The 17,331-nt window shown below is 37.6% G+C and overlaps 2 protein-coding genes across 2 annotated transcripts; one reads left to right on the forward strand and one right to left on the reverse strand.

Moving 5' to 3' along the window:
- The first annotated feature begins 8,383 nt into the window (after positions 1–8,383).
- Positions 8,384–11,385, forward strand: LOC108828037 (uncharacterized). Its single transcript, XM_018601581.2, has 9 exons — positions 8,384–8,571; positions 8,857–8,966; positions 9,086–9,173; positions 9,433–10,000; positions 10,121–10,174; positions 10,308–10,405; positions 10,686–10,811; positions 10,885–10,974; positions 11,043–11,385. The coding sequence occupies exons 1-9, from the start codon at positions 8,512–8,514 to the stop codon at positions 11,151–11,153; spliced, it is 1,305 nt and encodes a 434-aa protein (XP_018457083.2). The 5' UTR covers positions 8,384–8,511; the 3' UTR covers positions 11,154–11,385.
- On the reverse strand, positions 11,362–16,927 carry LOC108828036 (uncharacterized). The gene is made up of 16 exons (XM_018601580.2): positions 16,692–16,927; positions 15,792–16,188; positions 15,474–15,699; positions 15,152–15,400; positions 14,940–15,055; positions 14,756–14,854; positions 14,554–14,641; positions 14,248–14,477; positions 13,985–14,169; positions 13,673–13,872; positions 13,100–13,432; positions 12,907–13,008; positions 12,423–12,720; positions 12,174–12,322; positions 11,823–12,107; positions 11,362–11,696 (listed from the first exon to the last, which is right to left on the reverse strand). Exons 2-16 carry the CDS (start codon positions 16,082–16,084, stop codon positions 11,508–11,510), a joined length of 3,042 nt encoding a protein of 1,013 aa, XP_018457082.2. The 5' UTR covers positions 16,085–16,188; positions 16,692–16,927; the 3' UTR covers positions 11,362–11,507.
- Positions 16,928–17,331: the final 404 nt, after the last annotated feature.

The following is a 17,331-nucleotide window of genomic DNA, read 5'->3' on the forward strand; positions in this document are numbered from 1 at the left end:
ACACAAAAAACTTTAATTTCAAATTTTGTTAGTAAAAAATATATTTACTTCTTTAATTAAACCAGACTAACATGTTCAAAATAAGATATAATTATTGTTCAAACCACTTTAATCAAAAACCATATTGCATACTTGGCGTTACATTGACTAACATGTTTTAAGAATTTAAATTATCTAATTATATTAAAACATTTTCACATTTACTTTTAATACTCACATTTCTAAAAATACATATAAAAATATCTCAACATAATCAACCCCAGCTTATATTTAATTAGTGAAACCTTTTTAATATGTTATAACACAGATTTAAACATAACATAGCAAGATTATATATATATATATGTATTTTTATTAAAATTTATTTTTCAAAAGTCCAAACAATTAATATATTTGGTAATTTAATATTAATATTCATAAATTTTAGATGAAATTAAACATATTAAAATGTAAATAATTGAAAAGAAATTAGGCATAACACTAGTCAAAATTCTTCTCAAAACATAAAATGTTAAACATTTAAAAATAGCTAAAATAGACCAGACACATAAATGTAAACATATATATATATATTTTTACGCTGATTTATTATGATATCTATACTATTAAAAGGGAAGCAGTCTTGAAAAGTCGACTTATACAAGTTGTTTTGGACCCTTTCATTTTTTTTAGTCCAACCTATTACATATAACAAAATCTTATAACTAACCTTTTTTTTTGTCATCAAACACACAGACTCATATAGATTCTGCGGACCAAACTGGGAACTCTGCATCCATGTGAATAACGAAAGACGATTGTTGTCTGGCACTGCGCGCTAGACGATATGTTTAAACTCACGGGAGATTGGTTGCAAACTGGGAACTCTGCATCCATGTAAATCTACTTTTAATACTCACATTTCTATTTTATAGCAACTTAATAAAATTCTCCTTCATTTAAATAAAGCATATTACTGTTATTGACTTTAAATGTTACTATAATCTAAACCGTTGACTTCTAACATTTAAATATGTGCGTAAAACAATTTGTATAAACCACTGTTTCTATTACTAATGTTTATATAATATTTTTGTATCGAATGATGGTGTGGAATTAATTTAAAACAACATTGTACCTCATCTATACTATTAAAAGAGAATCACTACCAAAAACTTTACTTAAAAAAATTGTTGAATTCTTTCACTAACTAATTATTTTTCGTCCAATTATTTGAAAAATTGATTTGCGGATGCGGCTTATGAGTTTTTTTATGCGGGCTTAGTATCAGTTGGTGGATTTTGGATCGTAGCTACCCGTCGACCCGCAAATTATTTAAAAAATAAAAATTAAAAAAGTAAATACTTTTTTTAAATACAAGAATTTAAAAATAATAATTTAGAATTTAAGTCATGTACAAAATTTTTATTATAAATATATTTTTATAGTAATTAAATTAAATAATGATTTTTAAAATATGTATATAACCCACTGATAACCATAAAATTAAGCTGAGCAGATGCATGTACAATATTATTTGGTTGCAGGTTGTGCGGCTCATATTTTTAACCAAAACAAAGTTGAAAATCCGCGGGTTGGCGGGTCAGCGGGGCGAGTTCGACACGCAACTCAGCCTTAACTGTGCGTATACCGGATGGATTTTTAAATTACAATATATTTTGATCTAAATTTATACACAAATATGATTACAAAAATACAAATATAATCAGAAAGAAAAACAAATATAAAAAACTAAATTTAAAATAAAAGAATATACCCGCCCTTTTAAGAGCGGATCAAAATCTAGTTACAATTATGATATGAGAAAGATTACATAGACGATTCGACAACCATCAATACTACCTGTCTTATGAGATCTACGCCTAACTGCATCACCTGAGCTGTCCTATGAAGATCTACGACTGACCAGATTAATTTGCACCATGTTGTAGATCTCTTGTAAGCCTTTCTTCCGTAATCTCCATAATTGTTTAATAAACTGCTTTCTCCGGGACTTGAAACCTGGATTTATCTGCAAGACACTGTATAGCCTGGAGTTCGAACCCCAAACCTGAGTGTAGAAACCTTTAAACCTTAACCACTAGGCTACTGTGCTTCCACAACATATATATATATATATATATATATATATATATATATATATATATACAAACCTCAAAACCACATAAAAATTCCATGCTTAAAAACGTGGATCAAAATTTAATTTTAATTAAAATTGCAGTATATAATATATAAGACTTTTTATACACTATGCAAAATAGTTAGAATCTGTATTTTATTACTTTTATAGAACTAACTATAGCTTATAGGGTTTATAATACTAGTAACATCATTTTAAGTTCTAAGTTTTTATAAAGAAGAAAAATCTGTAGAAGTATTTTTAATAGTAATTTATTTTTATATAAATAATTATTAACATTATTTCATAATTGTAAGTGTCGTTTGTGCTTTACCTATTCAGGTCTGTGGGCTAAGGAACTTAAGCATGGGCCGAGTAGTATTGTGTCGAGGCCCAGGAGAAGCTTTGGTTGAATGCATCAGCCCAAGATCTTATACGCAGAGTTTTGACAGTCACACTTGAGAGTGTGTTTGCAACAGTCGACGAAGAGCGTCATGTGCAGTCAGTTACAGAGTAGTGAGCTGGCACACAAGTTGCAGGATCAGTCAAAGGAATAAAGCTCGCATAAGAGGAGAAAGGAAACAAGGGTATCTTACGGGAAAAGTGCTATATTCACATAGGGATCTCAGAGGGTGAGAGAAACACGTGAGAAGGGGTGTGAGATCATCTTGTTCGTCGTGTATCTGATCTTTGATTCTGGGTGAGTGACGTGAGTACTTGGTGAGAGGTGTGAGCTTGGGTGAGTGATTCCTAAAGCTTGTAAACGGTTTCCTTTCTCCCGAGACGTACCAAGGATTCGTTAATATCCTTGGGAACTCGTATATCTCCTGTGTCTCTGTTTTTCGATTTACTCTGCAAACGTACACAAACAACTTAATCAACTCAAGCTAAAGAATGGATTAATCTAGACAATACAAACGTTTAAACCACTACAAGTGGTATCAGAGCCAGGATCTCTGGTTCAGGGAGTTTCAGATCTGTGGTGATCGGGTTTTTCATTCATAGATCTGATCAGGTTGAGGAATCTCTCACTGATCATACATGTGTTTAGATCATCAGTTTCAGATCTGAACATCTGTGTGGTTTTCTCTGGTTATCTTGGATTATCTGGATTTTTCTATTTGGTTATCTGGGATTCTGGTTTTCTGTTTGTCGCTTGAAGGTTGCTGTTGGTGTGATCTATCCTATTGCTGTGGGTTATCTATATCAGTGATTTCTCAGGTTCTGATCAAGCTTGAGTTGGCTCGTTATGGAACCTACACGCGCTAGGTTTGAGGTGGAGAAGTTCGATGGAGAAGGAGATTTTGCGTTGTGGAAACACAAGTTCCTAGCTCAACTGGAGATACTGGGGTTAGATTCAGTTCTACAGCCAGAAGTTCTGGATCCTAAAGGCAAGGCTATAGATGATGGTGATTCTGACTTGAAAGACAAACAAGATCCTAAGCGTTTGGAGAAGGATAGGAGGGTGAGGAACTTATTGAGTATGAGTCTTGGTGACATGGTCTTACGGAAGGTTATCAAGTCTAAAACTGCTATTGAGATGTGGACGGCTCTAGAGTCTACATATCAGATCAAGTCACTTCCTAACAGATTTTATCTCAAGCAACGATTCTACAGTTACAAGATGGAAGAGGATAAGAACCTGGATAAGAATCTGGATGTCTTCACCAAATTGGTATCTGATCTTGCGAGTCTCTGATGTTGAGCTGAGTGAAGAGGATCAAGCTGTTATTCTTCTTAACAGTTTACCTAAAAGGTTTGAACCATTAGTTCACACCTTGAAGTATGGAAGAGATCAAGATACTATTACGCTAAAAGAAATCACAAGAGCTGCTTACTCTATTGAACTCGATATGAAGGCAAAAGGCAGTCTTGGATCCTCAAGTGCTAATGGTGAAGGTCTCTATACACAGTCAAGAGGGCGATCTGAAAAGAAAACAACATCAAAGCCTAAGTCAAACAACAGTCGGAGCAAGTCAAGGCCTAAATTCAAGAAAACATGTTGGGTGTGTGGCTCTGAAGGTCATTTCAAACGTGACTGTCCTAAGAGGAATAGTCAAAGCAATACAGTAAAAGCTGAAGCTAGTATCGCTAAAGCTCAAGACTATGAGCCAGTCATGTTAACAGCCTCTGGTAATAATAATCGAGAAGGTTGGGTCTTGGATTCAGGGTGTTCTTATCACATGACTTTCAGAAAGGATTTGATGTTTGATGTCGAGGAGTTTGATGGTGGGAAGATCTTGATGGGAAACGATACGTTCTGTGAAATATCGGCTATTGGCAAAGTAAAATTTGTCAACTACAACAACACTGAGTTTATACTGACTGGAGTGAGGTATTCTGAGACAGCAAGAAGAAATTTAATTTCTTTGGGACAGTTAGAGACTCTGGGTTGTTGGTTTCAGTCTAAGGAGTATAGACTAAAGGTTTTCAAAGGTGACTCGGAAGTATTGGCTGCAGACTATAAAGATACTCTCTATTTTCTAGATGGAGTTCCAGTAGAAGGTGAAGTGAATTTAAGTGTCAAGAATATGGATTCTACTACTTTATGGCACAGTCGTTTGGGTCACATGAGTGTCAAGGGGATGCAGTGTTTGGTCAAGAAGGGTTTTCTAAGTGGAGTTGAAATTTGTGAAAATGAGAGTTGTGAACACTGTATTCTCGGGAAGTTTCACAAGATTTCATTCAAGAAGGGTAAACATAACTCAGAAGAACCACTTGCTTACGTGCATTCAGACTTGTGGGAATCTCCTAACGTGACTCCTAGTTTATCTAGGTGTCAATACTACATTTCTTTTGTGGATGATTTCTCGAGAAAGATTTGGCTATATTTTCTGAAGACTAAGGATGAGGCTTTCTCAAAATTTGTTGAGTGGATTGCTCTAGTTGAGAATCAGAGTGGTAAACGCCTAAAAGCTTTAAGGACAGACAATGGTCTAGAATATTGTAACAAGACATTCGATGATTTTTGCAAAAGCAAAGGTATTTTAAGACACAAGACATGTCCTTATACTCCTCAGCAAAACGGAGTTGCTGAGAGGCTAAACCGGACAATTTTGGAGAAGGTTCGAAGTCTACTAAGTGAAACGGGTCTTGGTTAAGAGTTCTGGGCTGAAGCTTCATCAACAGTGGCTTATATGATCAACAGGACACCGTCTATTCCGTTAGAGTTAAAGGTGCCTGAAGAAGTTTGGACAGGAAGAGCCCCTGAGTATGATCACATGAGACGTTTTGGTTGCCTAGTTTACTATCATGTGAATCAAGGGAAGTTGAAGCCAAGAGCTAAGAAAGGTGTGTTCATGGGATATCCTCAGGGTGTGAAGGGATACCGAATCTGGAATCTAGAAGAAAAGAAAATTGTTATCAGTAGAAATGTCTCGTTCTATGAAGATGTTGTGTATAAGGAGATTGAAGAATCTACAGACAGTTCAAAGAACAAGAAGAGGGTTTCTTTTATTCTACCAGAAGAAGAAGGTTCTAATGAACATATCGGGACTTCAGTTGAAGGTGGAGTTTCTTCACAAAAAGGATCAGAAAGTGAGTCTGACTCAGAAGATGCTCCTAAAGACCTGAAGAATTATATGCTGGCTAGAGACAGGACAAGAAGAAGTATAAAACCTCCAAGCAGGTTTGATGATGCTGATGTTGCAGCTTATGGTCTTGTCATGTCTGAGCTAATTGAAGAAAATGAGCCATTGACTTATGGAGAAGCTATACATGGAAAAGATGGAAAGAAATGGGGAAAAGCATCAGATGATGAAATTCATTCATTAAAACCACACTTGGGATCTAATTGAAAGACCTGAGGGAGAAAGAGTCATTGGCTGCAAATGGATTTATAAAATCAAGCCTGGTATTCCTGGTTTAGAAGATCGACGTTTCAAGGGCAGAGTCGTGGCAAAAGGGTATTCTCAAGTAGAGGGAATAGCCTATCATGAAGTCTTTTCTCCTGTAGTGAAGCATGTCACTATTCGGATTCTTCTATCTATGGTAGTGCATCAGAATTTGGAGTTGGAACAGTTGGATGTAAAAACAGCGTTTCTACATAGAAATTTAGAAGAAAGAATTCTGATGGAGCAGCCGGAAGGATATAAGAAAGGAAAACAAAGTTTGTTTATTGAGGAAGTCGATCTATGGATTAAAACAATCCCCTAGACAGTGGAACAGAAGGTTTGATGAGTTTATGAAGGCACAAGGTTTCGAAAGGAGCTTATATGACTCATGTGCGTATTTTAAGACTTATGGGAGCAGCGACATTATCTATCTACTGTTATACGTAGATGATATGTTGGTTTCTGCGAAAGATGTAAAGGAAGTTCAGAAGCTGAAGGATTTGTTGAGTAGTGAGTTTGAAATGAAGGACTTAGGTCCAGCTAAACGGATTCTTGGAATGGATATTCATCGTGACAGAGAGAAGGGTATTCTAACTTTATCTCAGGAAGGCTATTTGTGTAAAGTTCTAAGAAATTTTATGATGGAAGAATCGAAGCCTGTATCTACTCCTATGGGTTCTCATTTCAAACTATCTAGTTCTAAAGCTGAGATGAGATCTGAACTACAAGAAGCTATGGAGAGTGTACCTTATTCAAGTGCAGTAGGCAGTCTGATGTACTCGATGATTGGTACTCGTCCGGACATAGCTTATGGGGTTGGTCTTGTCAGTCGCTTCATGAGTGCTCCTGGACAAGATCATTGGAATGCAGTTAAATGGTTAATGAGGTACGTTAGAGGTACTACAAATATGGCTTTAACGTTCAAGAAAGAAGATAATTTTGAAGTTAAAGGGTACTGTGATAGCGACTACGCATCTGACCTGGATCGTAGAAGGTCTATCACAGGTTATATCTTCAAAGTCGGTGGAAACACGGTGAGCTGGCGATCTGGACTTCAACACATTGTAGCTCTCTCTACAACAGAAGCAGAGTATATGGCTTTAGTGGAAGCTACGAAAGAAGCTTTATGGCTAAAGGGAATTACCGCAGAGTTCGGATTTGAACAGAAGAAAGCTGAGATCTTCTGTGATTCGCAAAGCGCAATTTGTCTTGCTCGGAATAGCGTCTTCCACGAAAGGACGAAGCACATCGATGTGAGGCTTCACTTCATCAGAGACGTCGTCGCTGATGGATCGATTGTGATTTCGAAGATTGGTACAGCTGAGAATCCAGCTGATATTCTTACGAAGAATGTACCGGTGAAGAAGTTTGAAGAAGGACGGAGCCAGATGAGAGTTCTCATCTGCAACAACTAGATCGATTTGATCTAGGGTTGTCTTCCGACAAGGTTAGAGTTGGAAGGGAAGGCGGAGTTGTCTTCGGGAGTTTGGTCTGCATAGGAAAAGCAAGGTGGAGATTTGTCGTTTGTGCTTTACCTAATTCAGGTCTGTGGGCTAAGGAACTTAAGCATGGGCCGAGTAGTATTGTGTCGAGGCCCAGGAGAAGCTTTGGTTGAATGCATCAGCCCAAGATCTTATACGCAGAGTTTTGACAGTCACACTTGAGAGTGTGTTTGCAACAGTCGACGAAGAGCGTCATGTGCAGTCAGTTACAGAGTAGTGAGCTGGCACACAAGTTGCAGGATCAGTCAAAGGAATAAAGCTCGTATAAGAGGAGAAAGGAAACAAGGGTATCTTACGGGAAAAAGTGTTATATTCACATAGGGATCTGAGAGGGTGAGAGAAACACGTGAGAAGGGGTGTGAGATCATCTTGTTCGTCGTGTATCTGATCTTTGATTCTGGGTGAGTAACGTGAGTACTTGGTGAGAGGTGTGAGCTTGGGTGAGTGATTCCTAAAGCTTGTAAACGGTTTCCTTTCTCCCGAGACGTACCAAGGATTCGTTAATATCCTTGGGAACTCGTATCTCCTGTGTCTCTGTTTTTCGATTTACTCTGCAAACGTACACAAACAACTTAATCAACTCAAGCTAAAGAATGGATTAATCTAGAAAATACAAACGTTTAAACCACTACAGTAAGAGTATTGACCCTGGTAAAAAAATATTTCTAGTCCCTTCAGTGATGATCAACTCTAGTAAATAATTCCGGCAAAACAATGTCCACATATCATGATTGGATTGATAAGTCACATAATAACTTGTCTTTATAAGTGTTTCTGGTAGGAGAAACACACGTTGGATTAGACACCTAAGTTTAGCAAATATGGCATGAAATCATCCTTAATGTTTTTTTTTAAAACGAAGCTATAATAAAAGAGAATCTTTCTCTTCTTCTCTTTTATAAAGTCTTTTTCTTTTAAATTGTTTTTAATTCCGAAGAAAGGCACAATAATAAACCCTAAATAAAAGTTCCTCCTTTAAGCAGCTCCTGCCTCCTCCTCCTCCTTTGTTTTTTTGGCTCCGATTCTCATTCAGCCGCCGCGACTGACTGAATCAATCATGAGGGGACTCAAACGCGCCGCTGTTTCCGAATCTTTTTCCGAACCCAACCAATCTCCCGTGAGTTTTTCTCAGATTGAATCTCGTTAAGATCCACTTTCGAGTAGATTTTGGGTTTAGGAGCATAAAGATTGGAACCTTTTTTTCGTTTAATTATTGAATAAAGTCGGAATCTTTTAGTGCGAATAGTTGTGGGTATTGTACTTACTTCTTTAGTTTTTCGATTTTGAGTTTTATGCATTACTGACACAATTTGAATTTGATTATGTGCCCTCAACACATTCACTGGAGAGCTGCTTTAGTTTTACTTTACTTGAGAGCTAATTTTTGAAAGAGAAACTGCAGTTTAAGAACGCAAAACCAGTGGAAGGATCCAAGAATGTGTCATCATTGGATAAACAGAGGGCTGAGCTAGCTAGGAAGCATGTGACAGCTCTTAATAACCAATTTGTAAGGTGAACAGAGATACCCTTTACTCTCTCTCTGTCCTGTTTTTTTTTTCTTTTGGGGTCTTCTATTCAGTTTTATGAAACATGCTTTATATCTATTTTGTTTTGCTTCAATGTGAAAACAGTTGGGTGCAAATACAGCTGAAGAACCATCCTGATGAACTTTGGGAAGATGGTATGAATGATTACATTAGCCATGCTTCCACCATTCTGGTAATATTCTCTAACTCTTGAGAATATATTTGGTTTGATTTATCCTGAATTTATAGGCTTCTTTTTCTCCAATGAATATAGCCTTCATTAGGATGGTTTTGTTTTGTCCACTCACGAATGCTCATTTTCTGCTATGTCTTCTGTTTCGATGTCCATAAGGATAAAGTAGCTAAACTCTTTGAGTTACTTACTTGCTTGTTTTCTGGTAAACCCTTTATTTTGTTCACATGTCTCTCTTTCATGCCGATCTCTCTTACAGGAAAAATTTAAAGATGTTGTCAACTGGCTAAAAGAAAATAAGGGAAAGGGGGAGAATGCATCCCCTGAATCTCGTGGACCAGAGAAGAAACTAGTGGCTGATGTCAAGAATAGCGACGTTATATCAGTTTCAAATAACAGCTTGTTTACTTCAAACAATCAACCTGGGCTCTTCTCAACCAATCAATCTTCCAGTTTTGCTACTAGTCAACAGTCTGGTTCGTTTTCAAGCCAGCCTGGAGTATTCTCCAGCAGTCCATTTGGTTTAGCATCAAATAGCCAAACAGGATCTCTTAGCAGTGGCCAGTTTGGCTTAGCATCCAATAGCCAAACCGGATCTTTAGGCAGTGGCCAGTTTGGCTTAGCATCCAATAGCCAAACCGGATCTTTTAGCAGTGGCCAGTTTGGTTTAGCATCCAATAGCCAGACTGGATCTTTTAGCAGTGGTCAGTTTGGTTTAGCCAAGAGCAGCCCACCTAGCCTGTTTTCCAGCAGTCAAGCAGGAGGAATCTCCAATAGTCAACCTTCTTTCTCATTTTCTAATAACCAGAACCCTTTTTCATCTGGAGGTATCTACTTTCCCATTAGTAAAATACATTTTTTGGGACTTTTCATTGATATGCTTTGTAGTAGCACATTACTTTATCTGAGAGACCTAACTTTTTACTTTCTTTGTTTGCGGGTATTAGTTACTCCAGTTTCCATACCGGCAAAGCGAGAATCTCCAGATGATGCAGAGGCTGGTAAGTTTTTGCCACTGCAAAACTTATTTGAAACCACTATTGTCATCTATTTAAATATCTATTTTCCAAAGTTCAACTTACAAAATTCGAGGCGTAATGGGATTGTAAAGATCGGATTCTTTTGACTTTGCAGAAGATGAACCACCTCAACCGAGCAGCCCGTCTGTCAAAAAGACCGAAGAGAAGGGTGTTACTGTGGTTCATGAAGTTAAATGCAAGCTTTATGTCAAGGTATGCGTTATCTTTCTACTGGATCAAAATCATCAACATTTCTTCCCTTTTTCAGTAGCAGCACTCATTATACTGATACAGATACTTTGCTGTTGTTCATAAATGTAAGTCTAGTTATGTAATATGTATTACCATGACGAGAATTTAGCAACACGATGGAACCATTAGGGTTATAGTACTTGTGAAGTAGTGTCATCTCTCTTTCTCTATTGTACTTACTTTGATGTTCTGTTGTTGCTGATGACTGTAGTAACTTGTTGTAACCTGTGTGTCAATGTAGTCAAATGACCCAACAGATAAAGGTGCATGGAAAGATAAAGGAACAGGAAATCTCTACATAAAATGCAAAGAAGGGGTCGACAAGGGGACAAAAGAATCTAAACCCACAATTCTTGTCAGAAATGATGTATGATTCTGTACACACAAAACACTTCACATCCAACCTGGTATACAGATCCTAAACCCTTTTTTCTTGCCAGGTGGGGAAACTTCTTCTGAATGCTTTACTGTACACTGGAATCAAGACTAGCGCACAGAAGAACGCACTTGTTGCAATATTCCATTCATCGGTATACCGCTTAAGCTTTGACTTTAGTGTTTTCATGGTGGTTTCGTTGATTTTATCTATCTGCAACAGGAGGATTCCAACGAGAATGTAACACCTAGAACCTTTCTGATAAGGACAAAGACAGCCGAGGCTAGGGATAAGTTAGCAACAGCCATACAAGAATACGCACCTTCTTCATGAAAATGCCGAAACACTTGTTAATTTCTTATTGAGCCATCCACTCTATTTTTGTCTCCCTTGTTCTGTAATATTAGGAAGGCTCTTGAGAGTAACCTAAGGCTTTGATTAAAGTCATACTCATTGTTGTATGATTGAGAGGAGTGCCAAATTTATTCTGTAGCCTAATAGAGAATGTTGTGTGACAGTCTTTGTAACTTAAAAACTCAGAAACAATAAATCGTTCCTTTCTATATATTAATCTGAATTTGCTACGATTAACGCAAAGAAGCAGAGCGACTACTACAACATTACATTACTAAATTTATACAAAATGATAGGGAAATAATAAAGGATCAGTGAAGTACTGATCCATACCTAACACTCTCCGGTTTGCTTCTGTGATTTATGAATAACGAAATGATCCACTACTTTCACGGTAGCAACAGGGTCTTGTTGCGCTGATGACGCACACCATTTACTTGGAAACTTTCTCTTATGGCTCATCACCGCACTCTGTTTCGGCTCTGCGTCCCAATCTTTGTCCACGTTCCAGTCTTTTGGCACCTGAAATCACATCATATACACAATCCTCTTGTTAAAGTTCCACAAAGATGCATTTGACAACTAACTAAACCAACAACAACAGTGACAAGATCAATAGAATCATTACTATCAATCCTCTTTTCTTACCTTATCAACGGCAAGAGTAAATACTTCAATGTCTTTATTCTTTTTGATGTGGAAACGGGTGAAAGATTTGTAGTTGGCAATACGGAGGGAAGAGAAAGCTTCATCGAAGTGAATGTGTAGCCAGTTGATGCAGATATACAAGTAGCTTCCAAACACCAAAGACACCACAGGTGTTGAAAAGACCCAGAAGTAAAGGAAGACAGAAGCATAATAAATAACAGCTCCGCTTCTCGAGAGTGATTCCATTCCTTCTTTGCAAATGTTGGCCCGGGTAACCGCCATCACCTAACGTTAAAACCACTCAGGTCAGCGTTTATCGATATAGACACAAAAGCACAGCACATTAATTACCTCGGGAACATCAAATGCTGACATAAGATACTTGATGCATGCGGGATAAAGGCCAAACGTCCATTGTTCGATACGTGCTCGAAGGCCAGTAGGGTCCGGGAAATGCTCGCTTTCCACTGATTTGTACCACTGATACAATGTATGATACCCTGTGTGAACAGAAATGTCATAAAACAAACCAATGGCTAAATCACAGAGTCACTTATTATCCATTGGTCTCGATGAGATTGTAATGGAATGGAAACTGACCAGAATTTGCAAGGAGGTTGTGTTGAACACAGATTTCTATGCCTAGTTCTAGCATCAACATGAGAATCAGAGCTGCCATCAGGTGAGCAGCAACATGAAGAACTCCAATCATCACCCTTCTCTTCCGAGATAATTTTGAAGGCACAAATATGATTGCAGAGATCAGCAAAACCAGTACACCCGTAAAAGACACGTAAGATTGTTCCATCACATAAATAAATGCGCTCCAAACTGTGCCTAAGAAACTCTCCAGGTGACCAGAAAACGAATCACCTCGTAGGATGTGGGCTAGCTTACACTGAAACCACATGATAAACGAAAAGGAATGAGATAACAATTTTCTTGTGAGCAAGATAGGTCTCACGAGGTAATACAATCTACATCTGTGCAACAAAAAAAAATCACATAAACACCAGCTCAGCTTCGCTATCTATAACTGGATGTTCTGCACTGGTTAGATAAGACAATCGAGCTTAAAACGCACCTGAGGGAACAATGAAAAAACCAAGATAAAGTATATGATGCCACCAATGATATCAAACTGCCAGTTCTTTTTCCGGAACTTCAAAATATTTCCCAAAGCAATCTGCCAGCAGCAGAAAACACCATGTAACATCAGAGTGCATAGACAGGAAAAGGGAAGTTAGTGATAAGAGACTGGAGAAAGAAAATTTTACCTTGCTTGAATCATGAAAAGAAGGGTAGGCAGCCTCGCTTACATACGAAGCCCCATAGAACTTAGAAAATTTGCTGAACACATGGGTGGGATGAAGAAAAGCTCCTCCACAGCCATTTACAAGAAGATGTTGGACATGGGCAGGTCCATCTGATTGAGTACATGAATGTCGCATATAATGATGCAAATCCCCTGCCATTCTAAGTTTACATCTGTGTTTCAAAACATCGCAGATCAGATGCCTCACGTTCTTCCCTGTATCGCTGCTCCAGTACCAATCAAGAAGCCAGCTGGGTTCATGCGTGATAATGATCACTGCATCATCCTCCTTAACCTGAATGGGAAACTGTTTATGTTTATTCTACTTAAGCAACATAATGAAAAAATGAGTCATATGAAAAGACTAGCCACTAAAATATAAGCCTAAACCACTTGTTAGGATTACTTCAGAAACTAAAGACACCGCGAACTTACTAAGACGTAATAGAAAAAGTAGAACTCGAGTAGGAACAGAAAATATAACACAGCGTCAACAAATCTACAGAGCTTAGGGAAAAAATGATACACATATTACCTTCTCCTTGGCCAATTCAGAAAAAAATTTAAACTGGTCGACATCAATATCACCATGAAGTGCAAGATCCAAACCAAACACCCACCACCCCTCAGGTAGCTGCAGGGCAAAATAGCTTTTCTTCTGGGGCATAAACCAGCCGCCTAACCAACTCTTATGGCATATGTACCTCATAAATGTATTAAGTCCGTCAAACCAGTCTGCGGTAAAATAAACAATAACTCTTATCGTCAGAGGAAATGGCAGAAGAAACCAAAATAAGTATGTGAAAACTTATTTAAAGGTAAAATGAGGGTGGGACCTAGAACTCACCATGGTTTCCTGGGATGAGAAAACATTGAGGACCATCATAATCCTTTAGATCTTTCACTCCCTCAGGTAATTCAGGCTTGTCAACAGCAATAGAGTCATTTTTATACCAATGGGGAGGCTGGAGCGCATACTCAAAAGGACAAAAGAGACGCTTTTCATATGTAAACTCTGATGGGTTGGGGTATCTGGGGCATATCAGTAAAACACATCCACGGTTACAATCAGAACTATGTAAGACTAGAGATAATATGTAAGGCACTTACGCAAGATCTCCTCCGATAAGCAGTACATTACCCCGAGGTAAAGGTCGATATTCGTCATCCACTACGACGTCGAGATTAGGCTGAGCAAGAAGTTTCGCAACAGCATATGATGAATTCCCACCATCACCAGTATCCGCCATGAAATCAAACCAAAAATCGTCCTTGTTAGCAAGGTGGTCATACAAAAGTTCTTCCCTCTTGGTTCCATCACAAGATTTGGTCATTGCAGCCTAAAGATTTTTCAGTAAAAACATTAAAATGCAGTGATCATACATGTCTGGCCGCAGAAAGATACCAAAACTATACCTGCAGCATCCGCATGTCAAAGCGGCCAACAAATACCGTCACTGATACGAGGAGGTCAAACACTGTTTTAAACAAATCAGCCGATGTTCTGAAATATATAAAATAGAGAAGTTAGCACCTGGTCAGTTGTCTTGCTTTACTCTCCTCAATAAAAACAATGGTAAGCAGAAAAGGGAAAAATAATAGTTTGGCATTGACGTACCCTGAATACCAAGGAACCATATCTAAGAAATTTGGTTTCATTTGCTCCTTCTTCAGCTTCTCACATTTTTCGACTGAAAGAGGGTGTGTCAGAGCCCACCTAAACAACATAACAGAAAATTTTAGATTAAACATGCCATTTGGATGTAAGACCAAATCTGTTCACATAGAGAGATGCAACTTACCCTGTTGATCTCTCCACTACATAATTGGCAATGTAAAGACCAATAAATGTGGCCCACAACGAGTATATGGGAGAAATTTCGCTAGATGAATCAGGACATGATCCATTACACGCAATCTGAATATAACAAGGTAGGAACAAGTTTAAGAAAAGTTAAAAAATGGACAAATAAAACATAATCACAGCTCAGACAACAATTTAAAAAAGAGATACCTCCCCGTAAATGAACCATTTGGACAACAGTGGATAATCATTTGCGGATCCAACCGGAGCAAACCATGACGAGCACACTTGGTCTTTCAGTTCATTCATACGAATGAATTGTGCAATCCAGGTATTGTTCCTATGTTCTCTTTTCCAGAACGAAAACAAGCTAGAATGCTGTCTTCCAAGAGATTTATCCCTAAGAATAGCTCGGTTACCACAATGGCTGTAAAAGATACAGCAAGCCATGCTAAGAACCTGCACGAATAAAAGAAATGAAGACAGTAAATAAGTGGGCATAATGTGGGGACACTGGCGATGGTGAACTTACGGTGCAGTTTTGAAGAATGGTTAAGATCTCTGGGCGTCTTCCAGCCACGCGAGAAACAAGACCAACGTACCAAAGGGCAAGAAAAATGATGTGGAAGACAACAAGGAAGACTATTGATGATATGTAAATCGTCAAAAACAAGGACAAATTCATCCTCAAATCCAAACCCATTGACTGAAAATTAGGAAGATGATACAAAGCTGCAACTAAAATCCAGGCAATGTACCTAATACAAAAAAAAAAAGAATGAAGAACTTTAAAGAGGTGGCTATTATTGGTGTTGTATATTTTCAGAAGATATAATGAACAGTTGCTTACCATCGGCTGAAGTTTGAATAATTTGGTCTGATAGTCTTGCCAATAAATGGAGAAGAAAAGAAGTAGAAGAATCCGAGCAAGCAGCCATACATTAACCACCACTTGACAGAAAACTTTTCAATGAGGGTGTGCATGTTATCCGAGGAAATAAAGAATAGGCAACCGAGAAACACAGCGATGATAGCATGACGTGAATGCTCATGCGGGTAAGGGTAAGTGTGGGTTAGAATCGTCCTGACCCTCTCCATTTTGAGGGTATTCAATAAACGAGCAGAGTGCTTGTCAGAGCCCATAGCATGTGGTTCCTTCCTATAAGTTTTCGTCCTTGAGTTTCCTGATGACGGTTGATAACTAACTTTGGGCTTCCTGTTTCTAGTTCAGATACAAAACCTTGAGCCTAATGAAACAAGAACAAAAAAAAAAAATGAAGAAGAATACATTAACCACGGTAATGTAACAGTACCCATGGACAAACCAGTGCCACACATTACAAAAAAAACTAGACTTGATCCCTGAATTTAAAAATTGTTCACTGATACTAGAAGCATTACGAGTTTCTGTAAATCACCCCATCAAACAGAAGCAAACTAAGCTAAACATCATAAAGCAATAAAAACGTTAGCCAGAGATGCAATCAAGACAGAAACAACCTGAAGGCTGAAGCAAGCCAATCACACAGAAATGTTCAAATAAGCAACCCTGTGACTCTTATGCTATACAATTCCCAAAATGGCAAATAATTAAAAAAAAAACAACTTAACAATAACATCATCAGATGATCTTTTAATTCAATAGAAACATTTACAAAAGATTTCAAAAATGTGTAACATTTACATCCATTCACCAAAGTTTTAATGTTGTTAACTGAGAAGCTATAATTTTTGAGATAAAAAAACATACCTATAGTGAGAGACAGAAGAGCAACGAATCAAAAGGTGAATCTCTGGTTTCAGGAGAAGAATCAAATAAGCGAATGATCCGAATTGATTAGTTTCAGGTCAAAATCAAAGAGCTTCTTACCCCCAAATTCACACAATAACCCTAATTTTTTATTTTTTTTTTCTAAAGAAAGGAATGGTTTGTTCGTGGAAAATGAATTTTAAAGAAAGAATGATCTCTCTGATGAGTCAAACGTAGAACGAATCACGTGGCTTTTATACTCTTTAGCAGAGGCGGTTACCCAATGATCGCCACTTCGGGCCTTTTTCACTTTAATTAATAAAAATAAAAAATAAAGGATTGGAGAGGGGAATCAACGAATAATTCCATTTCCTTGCTACTTATGTCCGAATCTTTTCTCTGAAATTTTCATTTTACATCAAATGTCCGGAGGATTAGGTCTTTATTACCGCCTTCAGATTTCCAAATAATTCTCTTGTTTCTGTTTCTTTTTTTTTTTTAATTTTCTTAGCTAACATTATTCCCTTTAAATTTTGTTTTAGTTTTTCTATCTATACTCTTTTTACCCTAACATAATTTTTTTAATTATTATTATTTTGCTAAATTATTTTTCTTACAACCCAAAATAATATAATATATC

This window comes from Raphanus sativus, chromosome 9, assembly GCF_000801105.2.
Source record: "Raphanus sativus cultivar WK10039 chromosome 9, ASM80110v3, whole genome shotgun sequence".
Lineage (NCBI taxonomy): Eukaryota > Viridiplantae > Streptophyta > Magnoliopsida > Brassicales > Brassicaceae > Raphanus > Raphanus sativus.